At 43.0% G+C, this 21,700-nt stretch overlaps 1 protein-coding gene across 1 annotated transcript in view; it reads right to left on the reverse strand.

Annotated features, from left to right (window-relative positions):
• Positions 1 to 21,700, reverse strand: part of LOC124593940 (sodium channel protein Nach-like) — a 273,902-nt gene that overhangs the window by 54,387 nt on the left and 197,815 nt on the right. Inside the window, exon 9 of the mRNA XM_047132290.1 lies at positions 1,218 to 1,271. Within this exon, the coding sequence (XP_046988246.1) occupies positions 1,218 to 1,271 (54 nt within the window). The remainder of the gene's footprint in view (positions 1 to 1,217; positions 1,272 to 21,700) is intronic.

A 21,700-nucleotide genomic window follows, 5' to 3' on the forward strand; every position in this document is an offset into this window, starting at 1 on the left:
AAATGACCATACAATTACTCTATTGCACAGGCACTCCCACATGCACTAAAACCAATGAGGAGACAAGATAGGTAATCAAGAAATTAAAACAGAGGGAAAACAAAATACAGAAGAGCTAAAAGAACAGCACGAGGAAATGTGACTGGATGACCACTTACAAAAAACTTGGGTGAGCTAGCCACCCTGTTGACACATTGAAAACATCTCCCCAAAATCTTGTTAAAAACGTGGGGCAATATACAAAACTTTAAAACACGAACCACATTCATTTGATCATTGCATAAAATAGACTGCAGATCGGCCGGCAAATCCGCTGCAGTCCACTGGTCAGGAAATAAAATGTAGTTCAGTAAAATGTGGTGCACAGTGATCTGCACGCCACAAGCACCACACATCAGAGGGTCCTCTCAGCGGAGTAAAAATCCATGTGTCATAGGGCTGTGGCCAATGTCAAGACGAGAAAGGAGGACCTTGTCCAGTCGATGTGGCTGGAAGGAAGTACGCCACAGCTGAGTTGTGGTCTTGGCGACACGGAGCTTGTTGTCGGTCACTTCCAGCCAATCATGTTCCCAGCGACGCAGGGCATGCAGGGGGATTGCACACTGAAAGACCTGACAGTCATAACATGCATCCTTGGCTGCTCAATCAGCCCTTTCATTCCCCAGAATTCCCATGTGCCCTGGCACCCAGCAAAGAGACACCTCCTTCCCCAGTCGCTGTAGCTGGAGGAGGGCATCCTGAATAGTCTGGGCTACTTTATCTGCTGGGTAAAAACGCTCGAGAGAGTAAAGGGCGCTCATGGGCAGCACAAATGGTCACAGGTTTGTCTGACATAAGAGAGATGCTAAAAAATATTGAAGTGGCAATCACTTGACAGTAGATGCCAACTAATTTCAAAGTTTCAAGAACCAGTATTTAATGAGCAATCTAGGTATATATTAGTTTTTAGGAATCACAAAGACAAGGTCAGACTAGTAGCACTGCACACAGTGGTGTTTAAGCCTCATTCTTCCATACTCCACATGCAAATGGAATGGGAAGAAACACCAATATAAGGTACATCTACGGATACCCTGTGTTCGCACTTCACACTGGTGTGCAGAGTACAGATGTAGATGTACATGTAGCTGTAGATCTCATTCACTCAGAAAACTGGGATCTTAAAACTAGTTCAACTTGCAAGAAGGCCACAGTCTAAATAATAAATATGTACTCACAATAATACTTGTTTAGACAGGGGATGTCACGTAAATTACACTCCCTGTGGTCACCTGAAATAAATGAAAATTTGTTCAGTTATCTACTAAAAAAATTGTTGCAAAGTTAAAATGCAACTCAGAACAGAGGGGGAAATCTTCCTCTGTGGTGGCACTAAGTGAACACTGAATGTCGGCAACGAATCAGCTTTGCGAAGCACCTTTCACTTTCCTGTCAGAAAGAAAATGTTACATTACATGAATTGAATTTTACACTAATGATAATTACACACAAATTTTATTATTATAATATACAGGAATTATTGCAGTGACAAAAATTACATTAAACAAACACACATTAAAATAAATGAAACTTCCGCCTTTTGGCTTCACAGAATTTTTTTAAGATTACGTTTTAGTTAATACCAGCCACTATTTCCAGTTCAGTTGATAGCACTGACAATGCAGATAGTCTTTCTTGGCAGATCATGCTTCTTATGAATGTCTGAATCAATTTTAACTTTGAGAAACTTCTCTCCGCAGAAGCTGTACTGACCGTAACTGTGAGCATTATTCTGGTTATTATGTGAAGATTTGGATGTACTACTCCCAAATTATTTTCTAACATGTACTAAATAAATTAAGGGTCTTTGATTGAGTCCTGTAGGCTGGATTTTAAAAGTTGGAGTTCCTCCTTTTTGTATATGTGTATTTGTATTTTATTTGTCTCACAACATACATTTACAGATCATCCGATCATGCTGTATGGGAGACACATCAATTTTAGAAATATGGTATACGTAATTACAAAATTTCCTAACACTTCTTTTTACCAGTACTGGTTGATACTGGACACAGTAATATTATTAAATTGTTTTTCTTATGATGAATTTTATCTTTACATATATGTACAATATTATACACTATGCTAGTAAAGTTTGTAAGGCTCTATGTTTCGTCCTGTGAAGGAGAGCTTCTGTGAAGTTTGGAAAGTAGGACATGAGGTACTGGCAGAAGTAAAGCTGTGAGGACGGGGCGTGAGTCGTGCTTGGGTAGCTCAGATGGTAGAGCACTTGCCCACAAAAGGCAAAGGTCCCGAGTTCGAGTCACGGTCCGGCACACAGTTTTAATCTGCCAGGAAGTTTAGTATCAGTGCACGCTCTGCTGCAGAGTGAAAATCTCATTCTGGAAACAACCCCCAGGCTGTGGCTAAGCCATGTCTCCACAATATCGTTTCTTCTGGGACTGCTAGTTCTGCAAGATTCACAGGAGAGCTTGTGTGAAGTTTGGAAAGTAGGAGACGAGGTACTAGCGCAAGTACAGCTGTGAGGACGGGGCGTGAGCCGTGCTTGGGTAGCTCAGGTGGTAGAGCACTTGCCCCCGAAAGACAAAGGCCCCGAGTCCGAGTCTCGGTCCAGCACACAGTTCTAATCTGCCAGGAAGTTTCAGAGGTTTCAACGTCAATTTCAATTTAGTAAGATCCCAACGCTTGGTTGATTTTGTAAAAAGCACATAAACTTGGTTGACAAAGCACCTTTATTAATGTCAACCATATTGGCACTGTTATCATATCCCTGTCCTATACAGTTTTGAATGTCTAGGCCATTATTTTCTAGTTCCTTTAAAATGGCATTTGTTAAAGACTTTTCTGTTGTTTCTGCGATGGCAATAAACCCAACGAAATGTTCCTCTATCTCTGCAGTTGAGGAATTACAATATGTTATTGGCATTTGTTCCACACAGCTCGAATCCCTGGTACAACCGAGCATGAAGGTATAATATTTTGCTTATTTAACTCTGTTTATAATTTCACTGATAACAGATTTGGACATTAATATAATTAATTCATTTTGTATGTTGTGTCTCAATGCTGACGAAGTTGCTTTTCGTTAATACGTTGCAAGTACCCTTTTAGTGTTAGATCATATTTGGATAACCATTTAAATAGGTCTATAAAATTTCCACTGTTTCTGCTATCATTCAGGTTAAGGGAATCTCGATGCCCTCTAAACACCACATTGTGTGAAGCTAAGTATTTTACAATATCGATCAATCTTTCAAGCAAGTTATACCAATACTTTTGCGATTCCCAATCAGCCTATCGTTTTCCTTATCCATTGGTTTTCCATATTTGATTCCTTTACAGGAATCATGCACTCCATACGTCCTTGACTTTGTGTTGCTGACCAGACACTTCATACACAGCTGACCATATGGTTTCAATTTTATCCTGTGAATTAGCTATTCTATTTTCATAACACATTCTCTTTGTCTCCCTAATAAAATTTTTAAGTACCTTACAGTACTGTTTGTAATGGGCTACTGTAGCTTGATTGTAATTACTTCTAACATTTTGATATAATTCCTGCTTTGTTCTACATGTATCCTTGTCGCACTAGTCAGCCACCTGGGCTGCCTTTTACTGCTAGTACCCCGTTTAGAACGTTCTAATGGAAAGCAACTCTCAAAGAGTATGAGAAACTTGTTAAGGAAAGTATTATATTTATCATCTATGTTATTGGCACTATAAACATCCTGACACTCTTGTTCCTTGACGAGGTTTAAAAAACTGTCTATTGCTACTGGATTAACTTTCCTACATAGTTTGTAATTATATGTGACATTTGTTTGAGTACAAAAGCCTTTTAGTGTTAAATTTTGTGCATCTTTGTCTGAAACAGAATGCCCATCTAGTAATGAAGAATGAATAAAAATATTGTCTGTGGCTGTGCTACTGTTCCCCTGCACCCTAGTCGGAAAAACCACTATCAGCATCAGATCGTATGAATTTAGGAGATCTACCAGCATCCTTTTTCTTGCACCATCATATATAAAATATATACTGAAGTCACCACAAATAACTAATTTCTGGTACTTCCTATAAAGTGATTCAAAAATCCCCTCTAGCTTGAGCAGAAATGCTCTGAAGTCAGAGTTAGGGGACCTATAAACAACAACAATTAGAAGTTTAGTTTCACTAAATTCAACTTCTCCTGCACAACATTCAAATATTGGTTCAGTGCAGTGGTGTGATATGTCTATGGACTCAAATGGAATACTGTTTTTTACGTACATAGCCAATCCACTGCCCCACAAGGTACTCCTTGAAAAACAGCCAGCTAATCTGTATCCTGGTAAAGGAAGCCTCTGAATTGTCAAACTATTTAATAATTTCAGAGTCAACATCTATAAGCAGTTCACTAACTTTATCTCTAATACCTCTTATATTTTGATGAAATATGCTAATTCCTTCTCTACTTGGAAGCATGACGTCCTCTGAAGGTGAGCCCTTAGTTAGAGGGACTTCCTTTAAGCAGGTATACCTAACAGCTGACTTCAATCTAAAAAGGTGCAGCTCTAACACCAACTACTACAGGAATCTTTCCATGAGTAATCCCACCACCACCCACTACACTGTCACCTATAAGTTTTGCCAGCTTCCCCTTCCCATCCATATAGAGGTTCAGGCGATGCCTAGTGAAACCCAATCTACTGATAGACCCAACTGGCACCACTGACATGTGACCCATGCCCTCTGCCATCTGTGCACTCTCCAGCACCTAACAGCTGCATGAAGATGAGGACGAGCATGACGTTGAAACAGTTGCACGAAATGCACATTAGTGCCACCAGTTTGAGCAGCTATCTTTACCAGATCACCACCTACATCATATTCCCCTTCCATATCGACACTGTTCCCAGCCCCACCCACTGTAACTACCTGATCCTCCTCCATAAAATTCCTACGTAACTCCCCTATCCTGTCAGTCATCTGAGCCAACCCTGCACTAGGCTTCACAATGCTGGTGACCTGGTACTCACTCCCTAAACACTTCCTGTAACTGCTCACCCACACCTCTACCGTGCAAACTACCTAGCAGCAGAACCTTCTTTTGTATAGGCTGTGTGATTATCATACATGGCAGAATATTTTTTTAAATTCTGTCATGTATGATAGCAACCAAATAAGTATGCCAAGAAATGTATTTATATTGAGGCGTAGAGCGCCATAAAAATCGATATTTGTTCTGTGCCTAAGTGTGCTATCTTTGAGGAGAGGGCTTTGGAGAGCATGTTGGACGCTAACGGCAGTTAGCCTCCGGACTTGTATCTGTGTAGACGCTAAGCGTGAATAAATCTGTATATGAGAGAATTCTAGTTGTTTACCTACAACTATACCATATTCCCTCACTGGTGACCCCGTTTTTGTGTAATACGCGTCCGAGTTACCGCCTGAAGGTTATTTACGCGCCTACCACGTTGGGTTTCTCCACGATCGCGAGGGCCTTTGTTCAGCTCCAGACAATGGCCTTTCAGCATTCACTGCCGCCCGGATTCCAGCAACATCTCTACAGCACTCCTGCCGTCATAGTGGACATGCCGCAAGAATCTTTGGAATCCTTTAGCCAGAACATGCAGTGGAATTCATCGAGTGCCGCCAGTTTCTTCCAACCGCCAACGGTCGTGGACTCTGGCTTTGTTAGCCTGGACCTTCCCACGTGTTATCCACAGAGTGTTGGTCGGAACATTTCTACTCCTGTGTCGAACACACAATTCAATACAGTTCGTGGCGTCGAGTGAGGTTTTGCTACTTTGGAAAATCCAGTAGTAAATTCAAACTCGAATCAGTTCCCGCCACGCGTGTATCCTTCCGCGCCGGCTAGTCAACAGGTGTTCAATGCTCGCCAAACAGCAAATATCACACCGAGTGTGCATCCTAGTGGACGTGTGTGGGATCCTTGTGTTGCTTCTAATCAGGTCAACAATTCTCTGCTGGATAGTAATTACTCCGACATCTACAACCAGCCCCACCACTCACGGTCGAGTGAATACTGTGTGCATAACGGACATTCACCGGCGTACTTAAGCACTAGTGGCTTCACTCCGAGCTACCACGTCAATGAGACTGCACATTTTGACTACGATCCTCACACCGTTCGAGCGTCCGTCGCTTCTCAGCCGCCCCCCCGGCGTCAAATGAATTTCGCGATTCCCGCATTACGGGACGCCAATAATCCAGACTCGCTATCTTAGCTATCTTCTGCATGCTCTACTTCCGTCCGAAGTAATAGGCGCACCTCCGCAGTGACTGCAGTGCCGAATCTGCCGAAATTACCAGACTTCAAACCCGCTCACCTGGAGTTCTGGTTTAATCTGGTTGAGCAAACATTCAATGTCTGTGCTTTGGACGACGACGAACGCTTCGCCTGCCTCATGAACCATCTTCACGACCGCGTCGATTTAATTTATGATCTGGTCAAAGCACCCCCCCTAGCAGGGAAGTATGCTGTGGCGAAACAAACGATACTGGAGCGCGTCTCTAAAACCAGGAGAGAAAATGTGCGACAGCTCATCTATGAAGAGCGTCTCGGCGACAGGTCTCCGTCCCAGCTGTGGCGGTGCATCCGTCTTCTCGTCGATGAGCAAGTTATGCCTGATGACACGCTCGCAGAAATCTGGACTGAAAAGCTGCCTTTGCCTGTGCAGACTGCAATCTCTGTGTATGAAGATAGGCCAGTAAATGAACGTTTACGCGCCGCCGACAGAGCATACTCCGCCAGGCAACGTGAGCTCCGTGCACTGCATTCTGGACGTGACCGCACTAAGAAGCTTTCTGACGCCACGCCCTTGTCTGGTGCTGCTGATAACAAGTTTTTTAAACTAGCCGCCCTGCCTGCACCTTCAACTCCTTTCAACAACAGTGCATCGGCCTCGGTGGAAGACTCTGGGGCACATACTCCGTCACCTAGCAACTGCCCACAAGGGCACAGGCCCGCCCAACCTTACTGTTTCTTCCACGCGAGATTCGGGGAGCAAGCTCGCAAATGCCAGTCACCGTGTTCTTACCCAAACTCCAACCGCAGGTAGGCTACGGTGCCACCTCCTGCGATGTAAACAACGGGCACCATCCCACGTTGCACTCCGTTTCGGACAATAACAGTAAGTGTGGTCGAGTCTATGTTCACGATTTACGATCAGGTGTATGTTTTCTGGTAGACACTGGCGCAGACGTCTCTTTGCTGCCAGTTCGCCTAGCAACCAATAAAGTGCAACCACACAAAACAGTACTTCGTGCAGTGAACTTGTCTACCCTACAGTGTTCGGGTTCCACTTTGTATACAGTGAAACTTTCGCCCGAGTGCAAGCTGGAGTGGACGTTTCTAGTGTCAACAATTGAAGAACCTATTCTCGGAATTGATTTCCTCAAGCACTATCAGTTGTCACTAGATTTTGTGCAAAATACTGTGTTTTACCCCTCCCTTAACAAACATATTCCTTTCGCTTCGCCGAGTGACAGTTTGGCTAACACCAAACATGTGTGCTGTGCTAAGAAGTGTGTAAACCTATCCTTGGAGCTGCAATCTTGGACAAACAAGTGGCTAGTGGAGTGCGCCAAGTCTTCTAAGTTGCGGATGGAACGCATGGAAATGTTGCTGCATCTCCGCGACATACACCACGAGTTGGCCTCCACACAACAACGCCTCGCGGCACTACAAGCAGACGACTCGTCGGCTACAGACAAGGTCAGTCCGTGCCAATCTGGTGTTCCCATGCCTGCGCACATTAACGACAATGTTGTGAACTCTGTAAACTGTGTCAGCACCCCCTTTTATAATGATAGGGTATGCTCGACTGCTCATGCTCCTTGCGTTCCGAATGGAAAATTAACTTGCCAAGCTTGTGGCAATGAACTACGGCCATCTGCTGTCCGGCCACGCCCACTCGTGCCTACAGCGCTCGTAGCGGCACGGCCCGCTACCAAGAACCAGTGTACCAACCTCGCCCATGTTCACACGTGTGCAGCGTTTACGCAGCCTACGAGTGGGTGGCACACCTGTACTTCCGTGCCCTCAGCGCCACAGCTTGGCCCGTCTGCCACTGCCTGCTCCGCTTCACGGACATCTGACTATCGTGCCGCGCCACATATTGCAGTAGTCACTAACGGCACAGTTCATCGGTTACGTCTAACCGATGGGCCGCCCATATCGCAACGTCCACGCCGCCTCAAGCCGGAATTTATGAAAATTGCAAAAGAACAATTGGACGATCTGTTACAAAAGGGAATAATTGAACCTTCTTCCAGTTGCTGGGCTAGTCCTATCCTGTTTGACCAAAAGAAAGACGGTACTTGACGTATGGTCGGAGACTATAGGCGTTTAAATGCCCGCACCATCATTGATAAATATCCGGTCCCACACATCGCAGACTTCAATCATGCGCTCGCAGGTGCAAAGTACTTCTCTGTTTTGGACTGTAAGCACGCATTTCATCAGATTCCTATGGCTTCGGAGGACATTGAAAAGACTGCCATAACCACTCCCTTCGGGCTGTTCCAATACAAATTTATGCCGTTTGGGTTGAAAAATGCACCCCAAACGTTGCAGCGTTTCATCAATCAAACTTTATCCCATATAGACTTTTGTTTCGTATATATGGACGACATATTGGTTTTTGCTTCTACTTTAGAACAGAGTGAGGAGCGTGTTCAAGTCGTGACAGATATTTTAGCAGCCGCTGGAATTGAACTGAACAATAAAAAGACTCAATTGCACCAGTCATCCGTCACATTCCTAAGTTATGTTGTGTCATCGGACGGTCTGACACCACCACAGGACAAGATTAAGCCTGTTCTCGAGATGCTACGCCCTCAGACCTACAGGGAATTACGCAGGTTCATCGGAACAGTTAATTATTACCGGAAACATCTGCCAGCCGCTTCTGCGGTGCAGGCTCCTCTCACAGATGCTCTCGCTGGCCCACAAACTTCTCGGACCCGCCAGGTACCGTAGACACCAGACATGGACAAGGCATTTAATGAACTCAAACAGCTGTTAGCCTCCGCTGTCACTATTGCTCACCCACGGGTGGATGCCACAATGTTTATCACTACTGACGCTAGTGACAATGCTATCGGCGCAGTACTGAGTCAGACACACAACGATGTTACGACCCCCCTGCAGTTTTTCTCAAAAAAGCTAAACAACGTGCAGAAGGAATACTCAGCATTCGACAGAGAACTACTTGCAGTTTACGAGGCCATAAGACACTTCAGAACTGATGTTGAGGGACGAGATTTCTATGTGCTCACTGATCACAAGCCGTTGGTTCCTGCCATAAAAAATCCTGCGGCTGATCCGCCCCCACGACGCTTTCGTCACATCAATTACATCTTGCAATTTACAAATGACATTCGCTACATCCGAGGAGCGGACAATGTGGTCGCTGATTTTCTCTCACGTGTTGGTGCTGTCACAACCTTAATTGACTTAACGGACCTACCTCGGTTGCAATCGGCAGACCCCGATACCATGCAGTTAATTTCAGACCACAGCTCCTCTCTTCAACCGGTACGCTCTACTTTCCCTGGCATATCTGACTTAGTGTGGTGTGATGAATCGACTGGTACGTTGCGGCCATTCATTCCTAAGCCCCTTCAACGCCAGGTCTTTGACAAACTACACACATTAGCACACCCCGGTGTCAAAGCCTCCACCCGTCTGGTAGCTGAACGGTTTGTCTGGAGAAACATGCGCCGTGACTGGCAGTCTTGGGCAAGGGCATGCATGGTGTGTCAACAGAACAAAGGTTCCAGGTACACTTCTCCACCCCTTGGCTGTTTTGCCCAACCTCCAGGCCGGTTTCATCATGTTCATGTTGACCTCGTAGGCCCTTTGCCCCCCTCCGAGGGTTTCCGTTACTTGTTTACAGCTATTGACAGGATGACTCGGTGGGCTGAGGCTGTGCCTATTCTGAACATTACCTCTGAGACAGTAAGTCGAGCATTCTTAGATTCGTGGATCTCTAGATTTGGCTCACCTGTTTACCTCACCACTGACCAGGGGCGACAATTCGAGTCTTCAGTTTTCTCTGACTTATGTAAAATGTGTGGTATTGTCAAAATTCATACTTCTGCATACCACCCCCAAAGCAATGGGCTTGTCGAGCGATGGCATCGCACCCTGAAGTCTGCCCTGCGTTGCCATGACTCACTATGGACAGAGGCACTGCCCTTCGTGCTTCTTGGCCTTCGTGCGACTTTCAAGGAAGACCTCAAGGGGTCCGTAGCCGAGTTTGTATATGGCCAACCTCTGGTTTTGCCTGGAGAATTAGTCACTCCGACCCCACTTCCACGGCCCTCTGAACTCCCTTCACTTCTCGAGCAGGTGCGCTTGCACTGCAGCAAAATTCAGCCGCCACCTTCGGCTGCTCATACACCTCCGCGCGTGTAAGTACCGCGCACGCTAGACTCTTGTGAGTACGTGTTTCTCAGAGACGACTCAGTCAAAGCCCCGCTTCAGTCGCCCTACACAGGTCCTTACAAGGTCGTCAAATGCTCTGAGAATAACATGGATCTCCTAATAAAAGACTCCGTAACCACGGTCTCACTCAACCGAGTGAAACCAGCTTTCATTGAGCCTCAGGTAAACCTCCCTGATTCTGCCCCTATTTCTCCCACTCTTGCTTCGAGCGGCCATCCTTCTTCCCACACCATGCATTTGGGTATTGATTTTCCACAGTGTGTTTCTCTACCGAGCACTGCTCCTTCTCCGCGTTCATCTAATTCGAGTGGCCAATCTTTTCGGGGCTTCACTCCTCACAGCCCTCGCAGTCGAACTGCCAACCACTCGGATTCTACCATTGTGTTACCATCTTCGTGTGACAGCTCTTTGTCATGCTGTTTAACCCACGCTGGCTCCTCGTTGCCTTCGGTCACACTCTCTCGTCTGTCAGCTGATCGCCCGAGGTTGTCTCCTGCACAGTCTAGTGCACCTGCCACCCCCCTCTTAGCAGATGCTTCCCCCTGCCATGGCTTTCCCACACCTCCCTGCCTCCCTACCATTGCTCGTACACATGCCATCCAAGAATTCACAACACATGTGCACCCTGATGACATACATAAATTATCTGTTGTCGTAGATGGCGATACAGTGTGTGTGGTACTCGCGTGTGACAATATTGAGGGAGGAAGTGCAGAATCTCGTGTGGTGCGCCGCTTTAAATTGAGCAGAAGTGCTGCGTGTGGCAATTTGCGTGCCTTTGTTAGGCCTTCTGGCAAGGTGATTCTCCGCCTGCCGGCTGACGAAGTGCTACACCTTCACTCCGGGACGGGACGTCGTCTTCAGCCGCCGGCATCGCTTGCTGACTTCACCGTCGACGCACCGGGCTTCACCCCCCGGTCTCCTACCAGTCGACCGCTTCCACCTGACGCAGAAGAACTGTGCGTTACCTTCCTAACTTCTCATCCCCCCCCCCCCCCATTCACAGGGACGTACTCCATACTGTGCGGCGGGGGGGGGGGGGGCTATTGGTATAGAGCGCCATAAAAATCAATATTTGTTCTGTGCAGAAGTGTGCTACCTTTGAGGAGAGGGCTTTGGAGAGCATGTTGGACGCTAACGGCAGTTAGCCTCCGGACTTGTATCTGTGTAGACGCTAAGCGTGAATAAATCTGTATATGAGATAATTCTAGTTGTTTACCTACAACTATACCATATTCCCTCAATATACTGACTTACCACAGGACATAGAGCGCCATACAAATCGATATTTGTTCTGTGCAGAAGTGTGCTATCTTTGAGGAGAGGGCTTTGGAGAGCATGTTGGACGCTAACGGAAGTTAGCCTCCGGACTTATATCTGTGTAGACGCTAAGCGTGAATAAATCTGTATATGAGAGAATTCTAGTTGTTTACCTACAACTATACCATATTCCCTCAATATACTGACTTACCACAGGACAGGGATCCTTTAGTATGTATGGCTGATCTTCCTTGTGGTCTGTGTTACAAACAGAATTTACTTTCAGACTAGAAGAAATTAGTCTGTTCTGGTTTCCATAATGAAACTTTGCTTCCTGAAACAGATTTCTTGTCCTCTGGTTTATAATGTTTCTTTTCAAACTCTCCATGTTTTACTTTTAAATTATGGAATTATCAAAGATTAAACAGATAAAATAAAAAAATGTATTCAGAATGAAATTTTCGCTCTGCGGTCAGATTCTTTCTGGCAGATTAAAACACTGTGCTGGATTGAGATGAACTCAGGACCTTTGCCTTTTGCCGGCAAGTGCTCTACTGACAGAGCTACCCAAGCACAACTCACGACCTGACCTCACAGATTTACTTCTTCCAGTATCTCACTTCCTACCTTCCAAACGTCAGAGAAGTTCTTCTAAAAACCCTGCAAGACCAGCATTCCTGGAAGAAAGGATATTGTGGAGACATGACAGCCACAGCCTGGGGGATGTTTTCAGAATGAAATTTTCACTCTGCAGCAAAGTGTGCACTGAAACTCCCTGGCGAATTAAAAACTGTGTGCTGGAGCCAGACTCGAACTCAGGACCTTTGCCTTTCATGGGAAAGTGCTCTGATGATAGACTTGCCCGTGAAAGGCGAAGGTCACGAGTTCGAGTCTCGGTCTGGCACACAGTTTTAACGTGTCAGGAAGTTTCATGAAAAATTTTAGTTACCTGCCTCTTCATTTATAGTGAAGAAAGTTTCACACATCAAACATGAAGCAGAACGTTCAAGGACTTGCAGAGTGTTACAGAATACAACAGGAGAGAGAAGCTGTTCTTACAAACTGCCTTTCTTTTTCTTACTCTGACTGCAGTCCACAATCAATTACAGTACTACTACTGTCTGTGTGACACCAGCCAAGTGAATTTTTCTTACCCTTTTACTACAAAAAAGGAGGACAGGAAACATAAATGGACATATCAATCGATAGATGGTCTCTGGAAACAGTTGCTATTATTCCAGTTACAGTACTGTAACTATGAATGGAGTGTTATTTGACTAGTAACACCATTTCATACTACAGTCCATGAAACAAGATAAGGTAGAAAATTTATAGAACAAGTGACTAACAAAGTGCTTTCATTCTGGTATTCCCAATTTCCAAATATATCTCTGTGTGTAATTAACTAAAGATTTTTGCATATGAGCCTGAACTGAAGATAATAGTTCAAATGAAGACTGTGCTACAGTCCATCAAAAATGGTTCAAATGGCTCTGAGCACTATGGGACTTAACTTCTAAGGCCATCAGCCCCTAGAACTTAGAACTACTTAAACCTAACTAACCTAAGGACATCACACACATCCATGCCTGAGGCAGGATTCGAACCTGTGACTGTAGCGGTCACGCGGTTCCAGACTGTAGTGCCTAGAACCGCTCGGCCACCCCGGCCAGCCTACAGTCCATCCAGGCTGATTTCTTTCATTGTAGATGTTATAAAGAGCAAGAATACTGGGATGTGTGTAAAAAACTACAGTATCAAGAAGATTACACTGAAGGTATTTTCCTTGCACTTGTTCACAGTATTCCACTGTTATTCATATGCCAACTTCCAACACAATTTCTAGACTGTTTCAGTGTATGTTACTGCCAAGATAAAAATAATGATGTAATAAGACAAATTTATTGCTCAAGGCTCAGAGCAGGCCCACTACAATAATAATGACATGCTTCATTAATTACAGGTCTGTGGCGGAAATAGGTAGGCAGTCATTTCTGGTACCGTGCACCGCGGAATTTGAATCCCTGCCAGATGTCATGGACATCGAAGACCCCTAGAGGTCTCTGCATCATTGCGCCATAAGCTGTGGTGGCGCGCATGTACTGGCCCGCATGTAGTGAGAGGGCGCCACAGTGGAACACGTGGTTGCAGCAGCCAATAGCGGCGCCCCCGATAGAGTATTTGAGAGCCAGTCTCTTGCTCTGCCAGCGAGTCTAATCATTGCGTAAGTCTCAAAACATCGCCTCGACAAGATGGCATGTTTATCGTACTTTATCTCGTTAATCGTGGACGTCTTGGATTCATTTGGTTGTCTCTGTCACTCCGATGCGGCTTGCGTGTTGTCGTCGAAAGGTCTTTCTCCATCGTCCGTAGTTGTTTCGTGTCCATCCTTTCCGTTCGTTTGTTTGTGCACAGGCCGCTGTCCGTTTGGTCTCGCCACACTTTCTCGGCCACCCCGCAACTGTTCTGGTCGCGGTCACAACAGGTTACAAAGTCATTGAAAAACCAAATGCCATATGAAGAGAAAATAAATGAACACCCAATGAGGATGCTAAAACCGTGGTGAAACATATCTGAGTAAACACATGTGTATAAAAGAGCTGTGCTTAACAGAAAGCAGACCCTCGAAATGTAATTGTCTCAGACACAATCAAATGATATGGCATTTGCATATGACTTTGAGTAGATAGTTAACATTTTTGGAGGCTTATAAGAGGTTTTCACTTATCTTGAATTTGCTGTCTGTAAATACAAAAGGTAGTAACGACAGAAAAATCTGTATGCAAGTATGAGGTATGTAGTGGGACTTTGAATTTCGCCATGCTACACTTGTTCCCTCAGATATAAATTATACTGTTGCAGCTGTATGAGCGCTTGACGGCAGAGAAAATAAGAAAATGAAGGTACAAAAAATTGTAACTCCTTTTGTTTTCTATCCGTTTTTTGTCTTTTGAGAGTGGAAGCTTAACTTACTTATTAGCTAGTCTTGGTCTGATTAAGACGAAAAACAACTTATTGATGTGCAGACATATTGTGGAAATTTGTATGAAATTCAGAGGATGAAAGCAGCAACATAAAATACATTGCATTTAATATCAAGATGATTTTGATTTGTATAAATTAGTGATTCCTGGACGATTACAAGATTTCGGAGCAGCTACTACTTTTCATGCAGAAATGAAGTAGGAGATTTTTGAAGACCTGGACGCCGCACGAAAGAATACATGTTAACATGGTACAGGATGAACTCTTATCTACGCCATTTCCCCATGTTAATCACATTTTGTTATTCTCTCTTCTTTTTCAAATAATTTTTGTAGTGGAAATTGGTTTGACTTTTGCTCAAAAACGCCACAAGGGCCACCCCAACAATAGCTTTTCCGAATCACGAAGTCCAATAACTTTTCTGTAATACGAAGTCCAATTTGCATTTCATTCTTTCCCTTTTTCACGGTCATTAACGATTTTAAAACCCACTTTTTATTCCCCATTTCTTCCCACATTTTCAACCTTTTCTTTTCTTCTCTTCTCTTTTTCTTTTTTTTATTAACCACTACAGGTACTTCATTATTTATGTAGCATATAATTGGTAAATTTTGTATACATTATAGCTTCTTTGTAAAAGAACCAGATTATTTACAAATTTAGTACCATGACAAATTACTGAATACATGTGATAGAGTTTTGATGCCCATTAATAACAATACAAAATCTAATACGAAGTTTTGTTAACTGAAAGGAATTCATACATTTGCATTTTAGCAATATTAATATCGATTTGTGAAAACAAAAAGTTTTAACATTAGAGAACAAATGAAACAACATTTGATACTAGAATTCAATAACGCAAAATATTATTGAGTACGATAGTAATACCATTATTGTTAAGAAATGTACCATGATGAAAAATAAGTATGTGAAAGAAATGTATATTATGTTGTGTAAAGCCATGTTTGTCATGTAGCTTGCAATGAGGTTGGTAAGTGAGACTGCAATGATGAACTGACTGTGTTTGTGTTGTGAGTGGAATAAAAATTAAAATTTTCAACTGTATAGTATCAATTTCTTAGCAGTAATCAACAAAATGAAACGTCAGGTGCCTTTACTGTCAAATGGCGTTGTTTTCAAACCAGTTGGAACGTCAGAACCATGACATATCAAGCTGCCCTGTACTGAACGGTAAAAGAGAGCTTATGGGATACTATTCGTGGTACACCGAAATCTCACAGGCCGATTTGTTTGATAAATGCTTTAGCCAAAATACGGGTTCTGTGCTGCTGCCTAAAGGACCACTAACACGTAGTAGGCATGTGCGCACTGCAGTATGGTTTCAGGAAAGGGAAATCCACTGAGGATGCTATAAATCACGCAATGAATACTGTGAACACGTTAGTCGACAAGTATGTTATAGGCATAATGATTGATACAGCAGGGGTATTCGATAATTTGTGGTGACCTGCCCTGTTCAAAATACTGAAACACATGGACTATCCCAGGTGTCACTATAAAGGCCCGTCCACACGCAACGATCTGTCTGCGCAAATGTCTGCGCACATCACATCTGCGCAGACAGATCGTTGCGTGTGAACAGAAGATTTGCACCAACCTGAGGTGTGTGCAAACCTGGAAGTTGGAGTTGGAGGTTTGAGCGAAACCTCTCAAATCTGTCGGTTCAAACCACATCTGCGCAGACAAGTTGGAGCGTGTGGACAGGAGATCGTCGCAAATCTGGCGCGAAACAGCTGTTTGCTCAGTCTAGTGTTTGTATTTGTGTGCACAGGGCATTAAAATGGCTGATACTCGTCAGTGTTCTCGAGAGTTTGTAAGTGAATTCATTGAAATATACAGAAACCACCCATGTTTGTGGAAGATTAAAAGTAAAGAATATAGTGACCGAGACAAAAAGACAGCAGCATACAATGCTGTAATTGAAGAATTGCGGGCAGTTGGCGCCTCGGCAAACAGAGAAACGGTAATAAAAAAATAATTTCGTTGCGAACTGGCGAAATTATTTGCGGATGGATGTCGAAACTTATAATTACCTCTTAAAGCATGTAACCCCTCATATTATGAGAAAAATACTTGTATGAGAAGGGAAATTTCTCCTCATGAACGCCTGGCAGTAACATTAAGATTCCTAGCAACAGGAAGGAGCTACAATGATTTGGAATTTTCATCTGCAATATCGAAACAAGCATTGAGTGAAATAATACCCAACACATGTGAAGCTATTTACGCTTTCCTGAAAGATGAGTTCATGAAGGCAAGTCAAGTAAATTAGTCTGTCAGCGAACTGTTTACCGAAAAGAGTTATCCAAAGTTCAGAAATCTAGAAGATCTGGTGAAGGAGTAGATCAAGTATACCAGCCAACGGTATGGTATTTTGATCTGCTTGGCTTTCTTAGTGATCAAGAAACGCCAAGACCAAGCAGAAGTACAATTGAAGATGAAATTGGAGTGCCAATGTGCGAGGAAATGGAACACGAGGTTATGTAAAACAAAACAGGTTCGCCCTGCAACTCTCGCAGTAAATTTACGTGACAAACCTGCTTTCGCTTTAGCAGCCACTGTCTGCACCATTTTGACCGCTTTCTCTGTTTCCTGCGGTTGGTCTGAATGTTTTTTGCAACACAAGTTGCGAACACAGACCACAACAGAACTTCCTCCATTTCTATTTTTCAAAATAACTGAATTAAATTTTGACGTTTTCGGGGAGCGTAGTCGCTTGCCACTGATATTTCTTTTCTACACCGACAGATGGCGGGCGAGTAGTAGATTGGGGTTTGTGTCGTGTGAACACACCACATTTGCAGCGATCTTTTGCATGTACAGACATCTGCGCCGATGTCTGCGCAGACAGATCGTTGCGTGTGGACCGGGCTTAACAGTCTACGAAATTATTACACAGACAAGCAGGTGCAATTAGAATGTACTGGAAAGGAAATTGTGGAAGTCATCACCAAGGACTGCCCAGAGGGCTCTGTTTGTGGTCCAGAGTTCTGGGCATAGAACCAGAACTGAACCAGCTTCAGAGTATAACGAACACTAGAGGGTGCATTGCCTACACAGTGTCTGCTAACATGAGGGCTAAATTAGAAGAAAACAGTAGGGTAGTTCACGAAAGACAGAGCAACTGGTGCACAGAAAGCAAACTAATGATAGCAGGGCACAAAACAGTTTATATGTTATTGAAAGTAACATTACCAAGAACAAGAAACCCACAATCAAAATAAATGATCAACCTGTGAAAAGAAATATATAGGTACAAAGAACGTTCAAAATTTTTTGCTCAGTCATCTCTAAAATTTGTTCTTTTCTTTTTTCTTTTTTGCATGAGGAGAATGAAATTTTGTGTGAACATATAAGTTGGTATATAAAAGTATTTTCTTTTATTTACAGCTGAGCCATAATGGACCGTGAAGTAGATGTCAGGTTGCGACAACGGTCAGTGATGGAGTTCCTCTTCAAGACTGGCGATGACTCTGCCACATCGATTCACAAGAAGTTGCTCCCTGTTTCTAGGGAGCACACAGTGGATCGTAGTAGTATCCAGCGGTGGCTGCAGAGGTTTAAAGAAGGTGATTTCTCTCTACTGGGCAATCTACAATGCGGCAGACCATCAACGGCAGTGAGTGATATGAATAAGGAGACCATTGATCAAATCATCCAAAATAACAGATGTGTGACGACATGGCAGCTTGCTGAAGTGACTCGTTTGTCATAGGGTAGTGTGGTATCACTGCTACAGTCACTAGGGTACAGAAAAATCTTTTGGATGATTTGATCAATGGTCTCCCTATTCACATCACTCACTGCTGTCAATGGTCTACCGCATCGTGGATTGTCCAGTAGAGAGAAATCACCTTCTTTAAACCTTTGCAACAACCGCGGGATACTGCTGCGATCTACTGTGTCCTTCCCATAAACCGAGAGCAACTCCCTGTGGATCGATGTGGCAGTCATCGCCAGTCTAGGAACTCCATCACCGACCGTTGTCGCAACCTGACATTACTTCACGGTCCATTATGGCTCACCTGTAAATAAAAGAAAATACTTTTATGTACCAACTTATAGCTAAATGATCCAAGTATGTTCACGACAAATTTCGTTCTCCTCCTGCAAAAAATAAAAAAAATAGATGACTGTGCAAAACTTTTTGAACACCCTTTGTACCTTGGAATTAACACTGACCTAAAGCAAAACTTTCATACACACATAGAAATAGTCTGCCAGGGAGGCATTAAAATCCTAAATAAAATAGCAACAATAGGCCAAAGGAGTCTGTATCTGTCACTAAGTGAAGTAAGAACATACCACAATGCACTCTTACTCACTACTGTGGGTTATGGGTTGAGTGTTTGGGCTCACAGAGTCAGGAAGGTAAGGATAGCATAGGCTCTACAGCAAGCACAGAGAAGTGTACTCTTGTGCCTGACATGCACATGTAGAGCAACACCGATTGAGGTGTTGCTGCTTATATTAGGCTTTCTATCTCTGGACCTAGCCATAAGAAAGAGAGGCACACAATATTGGCTCAAAAAGTGTGAATATGATAATGCAAAGGAGATACTGGGCAAAAGAACCATATAGAAAAAGGAAATAAAGGCATACATTGATAGAGAATGGCAATAAATCTGGGACAGGGCAGAAACAGGTAGAAGAACCTACCAGTTCCATCCTGACATAAAAGAAAGAACGACATAATTCCTTCTGACCAAAGGAGCTATACCCTACCTGTTAGGACATGGTCTGTATCCTAGCTACTTACCAATATGACAGTGCACCACAACATTTGTGAATGAGGAGCAATTGGCAATCCAGATAACATCATCTGGGACTGTGGCATTAAACAAGATGTTACTGACTAGGACAGGAACACATCTGGAAATGCAGTGAGTAGTAGGGCAAAGCTGCCACCATGCCACGTTGCATTGTTGCCAGATTTATACAAAATGGCAGATACAAGATGGTAGAAAAATAGTGCTTTTACGCTAGGTGTTGGCAGGTGTACTACATTTACAAGCGATTTTAGAACAGGGAACGAGACATGATGTCATGATCGCATGGATACAAGTGACATAAAATTGACAAAGTTATGAAAAATGATGGCAAATATTTATAAATTGAGGGAAAATGTATCGAAATGTGGGGAAATTGAGGATGTACTTGAGGGTCTTCTGGTTGGTGCAGAATTCTTGTACTCAGGAACGAGTATGTGACAGCAAGAGGAAAACGAGAAAATGTTGACATGGAAGCATCGGGAACCAAGGAAACAGTAATTTTTTTAGTTGAGGCAGCATTCTGCTGTATATCTATTGAGGTAATAGTGATACACATGAGTTGACTGCTGTGTTTGATGCTTTCCTGGAATCATCTGCCTCTAAACTTGCTTGCATCTGCATTAAAGGATGACAGAGAGTGGATGGAATGATCAGTTGAGATAGGGTTGTAACAAAGTATGATTTAATAGTAGACTGATGATGCATTCTAGAGAGAGAGAGGGAGATATTGCTTTAGGTCATTTGGCCTTTTTTTTTTTCAATGTTCTGTCAGGTGACATAACCTGCATTCGACTTGTATACAACCACATGTTCTGTGTGTGGCCTCTTGGTCATCAGAGGGCTTCCATCTCGTGTCATGAAAATTAACCATCCTGTTTCGACACATTCCTCTAAACGAACGAAGATTTATATGACGTACTCCATTCCCTTGTTGCATCTTGGGTATAAAATCGGGACTTCAGTTTCATAACTAAGATGATTATAAGTTAGCGATAGGTGTTTCTGAGGCACTGCAAGCCCCATGTATACATTTGCTTGACAGTTGACCTGTTTACAGAGTTAGTGGCGGCATGACATGTAATTTCACATGTCAAACGCTGCTGCTATGCATTTATCTGTTTCCTTGTAAGAAGGCTGCTAAATTTTATAAAGTGTGAGAGAAAGAAAGTGGTTATTTGTGGAGATGTAAATGTAGATTTTTTACAAGATTCAAATCATAGAAATGAAATGTTAAATATAGTCAATAGTTTTGGTTTTAAACACACAGTCAATCCGCCAACTAGAATTACTGCCGATAGTAAAACTGCAGTTGACCAAGTTTTTATAAGACTATGTGACCTAAATTAGAGCACTAATGTTATAAATATGGGTTACAGTGACCATGAACCTCAACTGCTCTCTATTGAACTGAAATCAGACACTAAGTGTGGACCAAAAGCTAAAATAGTTGAACAAACAGACTTCAGTGATGACAGCATTAGAGTGTTTCATTTTATGCTGTCAAGGGAAACATGGGGCGATGTCTTTAGTAAAACTGAAGTAAATAGCATGTTCGACAGTTTCTACAATGTATACCTTCACTACTTTCATATAGCATTTCCAATGAAAAAAAAGGAGGATTAAGATAGCAAAAAGTAAATATTGGGTAACGAAAGGCATTATAACTTCCAGTAGAAAGTCTTATTAAGCACAGAAATACTACTCCAGAATTCAGAAATTATGTGAAAAAATACAACCAAATATTCAGCAAGGTAATAAAAGAAGCCACAAAACGAAAAAATGATGAGTACATCTCAAATGAAAACAATAAAATGAAAGCTGTATGGAAGGTTATTAGAGCAGAAACTGGTACAGAACAGTCAACTTCACAAAATATCTCTCTTCAAATTGAAAATAACAGACACTCAGATCCAAAAGAGGTAGCTGAAAAGTTTAACAAGTACTTTACTAATATAGCAAAGTAGTTAATTGAAAATCAGTATGATGATGGACCTACATGCCTACCAAATTATTTAAATGCTAGTGTTAAGTCTATGTTCCTTCAAACAGTCATAGAAACAGAGGTGAAACAAATAATGTCACTCAAAAACAAATACTCATGTGGACTGGATGGCGTGTCAGACTATGTCTTTAAAAAGTCATCTGATAATGTATTAAACCTCTAATATATATATTAAACAACCCCTTAACAACTGGAATCTTT

The sequence above is a fragment of the Schistocerca americana genome, chromosome 2 (assembly GCF_021461395.2).
Source record: "Schistocerca americana isolate TAMUIC-IGC-003095 chromosome 2, iqSchAmer2.1, whole genome shotgun sequence".
In the NCBI taxonomy this organism is placed as follows: domain Eukaryota; kingdom Metazoa; phylum Arthropoda; class Insecta; order Orthoptera; family Acrididae; genus Schistocerca; species Schistocerca americana.